At 41.8% G+C, this 9,081-nt stretch overlaps 1 protein-coding gene across 5 annotated transcripts; it reads right to left on the bottom strand.

Moving 5' to 3' along the window:
- Nucleotides 1-275: 275 nt before the first annotated feature.
- On the bottom strand, nt 276-8,962 carry shox (short stature homeobox). Of its 5 annotated transcripts, none has more exons than XM_034128388.1 (6): nt 8,579-8,962; nt 6,737-6,945; nt 3,560-3,623; nt 3,318-3,424; nt 1,099-1,311; nt 276-748 (listed from the first exon to the last, which is right to left on the bottom strand). In XM_034128388.1, the coding sequence occupies exons 1-6, from the start codon at nt 8,817-8,819 to the stop codon at nt 659-661; spliced, it is 924 nt and encodes a 307-aa protein (XP_033984279.1). In that variant the 5' UTR covers nt 8,820-8,962; the 3' UTR covers nt 276-658. The 5 variants fall into 5 exon arrangements, with proteins under 5 accessions (XP_033984279.1, XP_033984281.1, XP_033984280.1 ...); XM_034128390.1 differs by having other exon boundaries at nt 3,318-3,403; XM_034128389.1 differs by having other exon boundaries at nt 3,566-3,623.
- Nucleotides 8,963-9,081: the final 119 nt, after the last annotated feature.

Here is a 9,081-nt window from a genome sequence, read left to right as displayed (position 1 = left end):
CTGAAGTGCAAAGGCTATCTTCACTGCTTTACCCAGGATACGACACAACAAAAACGGGAAGAAATAAAGACAGAGAGTGCACGCTGTGAGGAGAAATGCAAACCAAGTCTCGCCGACACACGCCCAGCAACGCAGAATAAAACACGTCTCCCCTCCGCAGCAAAGGAAGGATGAGTTTTTGCTTTTGATATAGCACAAGTCCATAAGAAGTGAAAGGTCCGCAATGGAGACCTTTCAATTTGTGTGTGTTGGGGGTGGGGGGGGGGGGGGGGGGGGGGGGGGAGTGGGTATGTCGAATGGCAGTGTTAAAAACTGTTGTCGAGCGTTTATGTCAAGTGTGGATGGAGACGGTCCCACAACAGTCCTCCATTAGAGCTCATGCACTCGGCAGCAGCAGGGAACACAGTGGCTGGAGACAGATATGGCCTTTTTTAATGTTTTTCTTCATTTTTTCTAGTGAGGGGAGGGTGTAAAGGTGTAAGCCGTTCCAATGCCTCGGTGAGGTGGTGTTTGGGTCTATTTCCCCCCATGCTCAACCCTCTGCATTGTCAACATGTCGGCAGCCAGCGTCAGCGCGGCTCCGCTTTGGGCCCTGCTGCTGCCTGCCCGTTTTGCTTTGTTCTAACGCCTTCTGGTCTGTCGGGCCCCGGCCTGGCCCTCAGACAGACATCCACATGTGTTTGTACGGTCCTTGGGATGTGATCTGTGCCTGGAGTGGACTGAGCCACTGGCCCCGCAGAAGTCCTGCCTGTTGGGGCGAAAAGTAAAAGGTGATTTCATTGGTATTTAATTACCGTTCTCTACAAGTGGTTTGTTTTGGCAGCTGGTTTTGTGACAATTTTTTCGCTCCCTCCTTCTCTTTTATTTTCCTCCTCCACTGTTCTCCCCCTTTCTCTTTCACACACACTCTCTCTCTCCCCCCTCTCTGTATGTGTTCCTCCCTTTCATTCTCACTCATTGTTTTTGTTTAGTTTTAGCTGTGAGTGTCACGGCCCTTTCACAGGCTCAGTCTTGTGTGAGGGGCGATTATGGGCATCAGGCGAGCGGAGGGGCAGCCCGCAGGGGTCAGAGTCCCAGAGCCTCGGCGTGTTTTCTTGCCTTGAGTCGCAGGTCGGCGATGCTCGAGTTCTTGCTGTTGCTTTTGGCAGCTGCCGCCACCGCCGCTGCTGCCGAGGCCGATTCGGCGAGCGATGCCATTGGTAGTCCGAACGGAGGAGGAGGGAACATCAGGTAGGGAGCGTGAGCAGCCAGGTGAGGGTGCAGGTGGGGGTGGGAGTGGGCCACGCCATCCAACTGGAGCTGGGCTTGGACCTGCAGAACAGCAAAACACAAAGTTAGTCAGCATGGGCGCCTCGGGCCTCGTGTGTGTGTGTAAGTGTGTGTGTTAAGGATTTAGGTTCCACAGGCTGAGAGTATTAAATTCCCCCTCAAATGTTACCCCCTCAAGGCTGATGCTTACAGTGTGTTTTCTAAGAAAATAGTTAGGGCTGCACTCTGCGCTTTAGCCCTTTTTTCATGTCAGCTATTCTAAAAGTTAATGAATCATACATTGCTTTCAGACACCACATCCAATTTAATCATCCAGAATCAAAGTCTTTCTAGGACCCAGAACAGATTTGTTTAATTCAGACTGAGGACTCCGTTATACCCTTGGAAATATACAGTCTTGTTATCCTGATTATGTATTCAATTGCATAAATAAACTATTTTGCACTAAAAAGATATTCACATATTTGGAGTTATAAATATTTATCCAGACATATTCCTGAGTCAAGGGAAAAAAAGAAACCATAAGGAGCATAGAATATCAGTTTTCACATTCTTGGCAATTATTTTATAAGAAGTAGGTGAAAATTAAGCATCCACTCACTTCAGAGGGAGCGTGGAGCCTGTTGCCATTTCTCATGTGTTTCAAACACCACAGGCAGAAGTGGGAAAACTAAAGTATTCCTTGCTTTCCTCTCCAAACAAAATAGAAGGATAAAGTCAAAGTTTTAACTTGACTAAATATTATTTTTTCACTTTGCACCCTTTCATACTGGACTAAAATGACTGAAAATGACTTAAATTGAAGTTGTTAAATGAAAGGGAAAATGTAACTAAACCACAAATGTATCGTTGCTTAGCAGCGCTGCCATTGCATCCAAACAAAACCTCCCGCAAACAACCAGCGTTTCCACACATCTCATTTACCAACATTCGGGTAACAAACTGCAGCTGTGACTGATAATTTCCAAATGTATAGTGCGGTTACATCTGATTAAAATGCATGAGCACTGATGGAAAAACAAATGCAATTCTTGAAACTTGGTTTTGTGGAGGGGAAATGACGGGAACTGATCCGACCCTGACAAAGCAGGTGGTGGACATTTGATGATCTTGTCCTTTTAGATTCCTTATATACATATTTTAACAGAAACAAGCATCTCAGCTTCTTATGTTAATTACAATGAATTTTCCTTACTTTTCAGTTGCTACTAAGTATGAGACACAAAGGTTTTAGGGCCAAGTCATGCACCTTAACCAACCAAACCTCTAACCATCACTTGTTTTATATGCGTATGCTGCATTGTGATGTCAGTGCAGTCTGAGCGTGCTGCCCACTGCCTATTTCAACCTCAAACAGCAAGCCTATCTCGGTATGCAGGCCTCGAGCCTCCACCCCTGCCAGTGCAGCTCAACGCCAATATCCATCAGAGCCCACTCCATTCGCCGCTTTCATCATCTCTTTTATGTGCTCGCCTGCCGCACTGTTGGCTTAATTAGGCCGCTGCTTTTCACAAGGGTCAAGCAGACAACACAGCAGCCAGGACGCAGGAGCAGATCGCAGCAGATCAAATGTCTGTCCACCTCTCCCTGAAGCTCAGCCCCCTGCACACGGCCAGGAGGTGAAAGGTGCACTGAGGTCTCTCACACACACACACACACACACACACACACACACACACACACACACACACACACACACACACACACACACACACACACACACACACACACACACACACACACACACACACACACACACACACACACACACACACACACACACACACACACACACTGTCTCGCAATAGCTGCATATGGTCTATAGATTAATGTGAATGTACAAATATAGACAGCCTACTTTGGGGACCACAGACTAACTTTGACCTGTTTCTACAGATTCCACTGTCTTCAGCCCTGCATTAAAATATGCTGAGTAATCATCTTTTTTTCTCTGCAACTCAGCCTGCATGTTTAACTTTTGTTCATGTGAATCTGACCGGGTTTGTGTTTCTAAGCTTTGTTAGCTCTGATAGAAGAACGTGGCCTACCTGTTGGAAGGGCAACCGTAGGGCACCCATGTTGACGTAGGGTGCTACTCTGCAGGCGTCGAGGTGACTGTTGCCCAGGATCACACCTTGAGAGAAGGGAAAGATGTCTGTCAGACAGCCAGACAGCGGTTGTTATAAGAGATGTTTGAGGTTCTTTTGTTCACATGCAGAAGAAATGTTTGAAATTGTAAAATGAAAACAAATAAATATTTTCATTAAAGAAGCAATAAAATGACATTTACATTTACCTTTGTGCATCTGGTTTTCTTGTTTTCGACACTTTGCTCTTCTGTTCTGAAACCAGACCTGTAATTGAAAAAGGAAATTATTTATAAGGAAACAAAAATACACACCGTTTTAAATAACAAACCTAAAACAAATCTAGTTTTTGAATTCCTTTTTCAAAATTTGGTACACAATATTGGATACTTATATTATTTTTTATGGACATTCCGTTTATTTAAAGCCCAAAATAAATAAACAGTAAGGTTAAATACAAGCAGTTGAAATATGATCTAGCTGCTTGTATGAAAGCCATATATTTTATAAAGAGAAAAATAGAAAATCTTTACAGGATAGGAAATAGGCCAGAAATTGTTAAACACATTTGTATAAAACAACCCAGAAGCATAAGGTCACAATAATTGTGATATTTACCTCCAAAAGACATACAACAAAAGGGTGTTAATATACAAAATAATAATAATAAACCAAAATATCGCCACCAAAATATCCACAGATATTAAAAACAATAATACAATGATGATATTTTAAGATGTCTTAAAAAAAGGGGGGTTAGAAAACTTCCTTGAGCACCTTCCAATTAGCTGGCTGTGTTTGAAGCTGCAGGCTGCGGCCCGTTGTTAATCATCATCAACCTAATTTGCCTCGGTGAATCACATTATCTCCCCCCTCCCCTTCGACCCCCGCAACGATTATCATTTACAGATGCGAAATTAGCGGCTGGTCGCGGGACCACAAAGGGCACACAGATTGATGATGATGAGGATGATGATGATGAAGAGGTGCCGTGGAGCCATTTTGAGCTGCGCGCGCTCAGCATCGTGTCAATGGGAGAGCAATAACTGTCCATTAGAGACAAACGAAGTCAAGTGAAATAATAAATAAATAATTTTGCCATCTTTCAAAAACTGATTTTATAAATATAATTGTATATTTGAGACAATAAAGATAATTTATTGATTTTGTAATCATTGTAATTTAACTAGCATAAATTCAAGGTACTTTTTACATGTTTCACCAATTAAAGAACATTATTGTATTTGTATTATTATTATTATTATTATTATCGTAGGAAGTAAAGGCATATATTGTAAATTGTAATGAATGAAACTGGGCGCTAAGTGATCATTGTTACAGCGTTAAGTGGTGGTAGAAAAGGTGTTTATGAAAATCCCAGGTGATTCTGCATAGACGCACAGTAATCCCTCAGATAAATCAGGGCTAATATTAGACGGGCCCGGGATCAATTCCAATTACGTGCCAGTATGTTAAGCAAAGTGAACTACACTGGTTCAGACAGTTATTTCTTCATTAAGGGCCACTCAATGATGCGCTTCACAAATACCCTAATCTCATTTCCTTTTTGATTTTTTATTAGAGACAGTGAATAATGACATTTAATTTAGCAGCGCGCCAGAAACCCAAAGATATTAGTCCTAACTGAATTACTGCCTTCTCCTCACCAAGCTCTCATAACTTTCAATTAGATTCATTGACAGCTGCTCGGAGCGCAGGTTCACAGCCTGCAACAACCCTGCTGCAATTCACTCTCACTAAATCTGGAGACAACATGTCCCTGAGTCGAAAAAAGTGCCTTTAAAAGGATTTATTTTTCCGACCATCAACGTGCTCTGTCAGTCGCTTTGATGACAGTAAACAAACAGGCAGGCGTTGAGTCTTTGTCAAATATTTACAGCAAGCATTATTTTAACGCGTATAGCTATACACTTTATTAGGCTGATAAATGCAATGGTATCCGGAATTGTCAACCAAGCCCGAGCTCAAAATAGTAGTCTGTGGTCTTATGACGGGTTTTATTCATCTGATTAGCTGAACAGCAGCAGCAGAGTTGGGCCAGAATTGAGTTATTTCTAATCTGTTTTTATGGGGACACTACATCAAGCCAATGGCAGATATTACAAAGAAAATGAGGAGCGATACGAGTTGACATAAGAGTGCGTCCCCTGAAGCAGCCATTCAGGCTCTTCATTCATTTTAATCATTGGTTGGATTTTTTTTTCTCCCCTAAGGCTTCTGGGATCGCAGGCTGTTGGCTCTGCAGGCCCACTGCTGCAGGTTCAGAAGGTTGTTACATCCCGGGTGATTTACAGCACCTCACACGTGTTGGATATCACTGAACTCACACTCCGTTATAAAGTATAGATGTTCCCTTTTTCGTCATTTTTAAACTACTTGTTAACACCACTGAAGGCATGGGTAAATGTGATTAAATATTCAGTCTACATTTTGATTAATTTCAATCTGCAAGCCTACAAATCCTAAAAGAGACTTTTGTTGCAGAATTTTGTACAACTGAACTGTTGCAGTGGAATTGTTAGCCTACTTCCTGCGGGGTTATTACGACTCCACAAATAAATAAACATTATAGATTGCTCAAAAATTACACTATTGAGTAAGCTACCACAGACACTTTATAAATCCCCAAAGGAATATAAGAACATTTCCGATGTTCTCACAACAGGGGCTGCATCATTTATCTCCTAGGTTTTTAAGGTCATCCTGGCTAAGATTAATTAGATATTGATATTTGTTTTATTTATTTTGTTGCATGTTACACGAAACACAAAGAGATCTCTTGCAAAAAAAACAAGTAAAGCTTTGTGTATGATATAAACATGACATGTGCCTCACGCTGTTTTACGCATGAAGGGTTCATTATTATTTTATTTTTTTACAAGCTCGAAGACATTATCAGCATGAGGTCACACTGCAAAACAGTATTGCCCAGAAAGGAAAAGAAACAATTAACTGCATCTTTGTTAAATAGTTGTTATATATTTTCAAGCAGTGTATTACGTGTTACTTTTCGGTAAATCCATATAGTCTTTTTCAAATGGCACAATATTTTGTTTTTTTATTCGAGCATAAATCAATGACTGATCATCAACACAACTCCCACATATTGCGAAGCCACTAAAAAAACATCAACACCTGCTGTGTAAGATCTATAACAGTCTGAATAAATATAACATTTTACAGAGATCCTAATATAACCACAAAAACACCGAGAATATTTCCACACTGACACACAGCCCTTGCAAGAATATAACGAGAAAAACATCGATTCTTGCTCTCACAGCAGCCTCGCCGTGTTTGGCATTATAAATCAGATAGGAGCGAGAGAGGAAGAGGAAGAGGAAGGAGGGGATCCTCACCTGCACCCTGGCCTCGGACAGACCCAGCCGCTGGCTCAGCTCCTCCCGCATGAACGCGTCCGGGTAGTGCGTCTCGTCGAAGAGCCGCTCCAGCTCGTTGAGCTGCTCCAAGGTGAAGTTAGTGCGACTCCTCCGCTGCTTCAGCTTGCCCTGTGCGTCCTCATCCTCCGACTTCACGTCCTCCTTTTTCTCCTTACACTCGTATATCCCTGTTAACCGGACCATGGTTACAAAATAAAGGAAATAAGATGCGTTTAATTTCCGGACTTTAATAAAACATGCACTATCTCTCCCCGTCCTGGGCCCCTGCACTGGGCCCTGTCAGGGGCCTAAGGCCTGGCAATTTGGCAGCAACACACACATTACACAGCCTACTTCTTCTGAGAGAGAGGGGGGGCCTGTGGCTGCATTTCCAGCCTCCATAAGTCAGTGCTGTAAGGTCAGTGCCGTTATGAAAGTAAATCAGTCTTTACATGCCATGTAAGCCTAATAAGGATAAGCGATTTAAAGAGCAGAGAATTAAGCTCCGGCAAAATGAGAAAGATTTAGGCCTAATTACTCGCCTCCGTAAAGCAGGCTGGGGTTATTTCAGGCTATTAATTAAAAAAAGTCAGTCCTAAAATGTAATTTCCTTTTTTCCATTATATCCTTAATATGCCTGTATTTTCAGTGTAACACGTTGTCAGTATGGTATTCATCCATAACATTGTATACTGTACTATATTGTGCTAACATTTATTTAAACCGACATGACAACAAACTGCTGCAATTACTGGCTTGTTTGGTCCCATGTTTGTAGTCAGGTGAGGTTATTTTATTTTAAAATGGTTTAATATTATATATTTCAAATGATTAAATGCCAATCCCATCGCATAAATAACTGTCTTCTTCTATTATCTTGCAATAATATCAACCAAAAAAAATAGAATGATAGTATGGTTAATAATACTGAGCCATTTTCACTTTGCCTGTAAGATACATGTAAAAACAAGCTAGGATGAATTAATAATTGTCTAGAATTCTTCACACTGCACACTTTTTGACTGCTCAGTCAAACGTGTCCTGTTTTGCTGTTTGACTTTACTTTTTATTTAATTAATAATTGACATCATTTGTTTTGAAAAATATCTATCTTTAGAACATTTTCTGTGGTACATTTTTTAATTTACAGAAATGTAACAGCTGAAAGTATTTCCATTTTCAACAGCAGTAGACTATGGCATCAGCCATATCTTTTAAATGTAACACGATGACAATCGTTTTGCAGTTACACTTGTAAAAGATGCCAAACATTTATTTTTCAGAAATAATATAATTATTGTAAGAGATAAGAGAAGAAACATTGGAGGAGGAACGATCCCATACACTTTATTATGATTTTCTTCGGTAAGGAAGTAGGCTACCTTAAAGGTAAGGAAAAGTGGCCAAATATTTTCGTGTTGGCAAACAATGTTAAATTGCCACTATAATAGGGTTAAACTCAGTAATCAAAGCCAGATATATAATGTAATACTATTGTAAAAAAGATATGAAAGGGTAATATGATTTTTCGTTTGGCCAAACACTGAACGTCTGTCAACAATCATCAAATAGTTAAAACGGCGACCAGACGAAGGGCCCACCTCCTGCTTTGTAAAATCATCTGTGCAGCAACAGAATAAAACGTTAACTTTCCAAGTCTACTTTAACTTTACGCGAACCGTAACGTAAACTCGTTTTACGCACGGATTCTCGGGCATTTGTAAAAGCGGAAACGTCGCTGTCGATACAAAACAACTGAACTTGAGACATTTCCCCGACACAAAACGGCAACATTTTCTTAAAATTATATCAAAACCTTACCCTCGCTCGACCTCGAAACGCTAAAGTCCTTCAGTTTGTCCTTTTCCAGCTCGACGTGGTCCTTGAACAGATGCGCCGGGCAGCCCTCCGTAATGTCCTGCAGGTTTGTCTCCGGGCTGCCCAGCTCCCTCGCCCTTGTCAAGCCGCTCTCCAAAACTTCCCTGTACGTGATACTCTCTTTGCTGCTCTCCTTGGTTTTCTGATCGAAAGATTTCGACACGAATGCCGTAAGTTCTTCCATGGTCGGCTCTGTCGCTCAGTAGTGGTCCTGGTCAGGGAAATCCACCGTGAGTTGTACCTCACCGTGTCTCTACCAGCACTGCAATAACGCTCTTTTTTGGAGGCTGGCAGCAGCGACAGATAGAAGGGGTGGAGAGGAGGTGAGATCACTCCTGCTGTTGTGACTGTGTATTTGAGAGCACACTATTTATACACGGCCACCTCAGCCCAGCCCCCCCACCCCTCTTCCCTCCGATCTCTGTGTCTTGAGCAATTACAGGCCG

This window comes from Trematomus bernacchii, unplaced genomic scaffold, assembly GCF_902827165.1.
Source record: "Trematomus bernacchii unplaced genomic scaffold, fTreBer1.1, whole genome shotgun sequence".
Classification (NCBI taxonomy): domain Eukaryota; kingdom Metazoa; phylum Chordata; class Actinopteri; order Perciformes; family Nototheniidae; genus Trematomus; species Trematomus bernacchii.
This window is presented reverse-complemented; position numbering and strand designations above follow the sequence as displayed.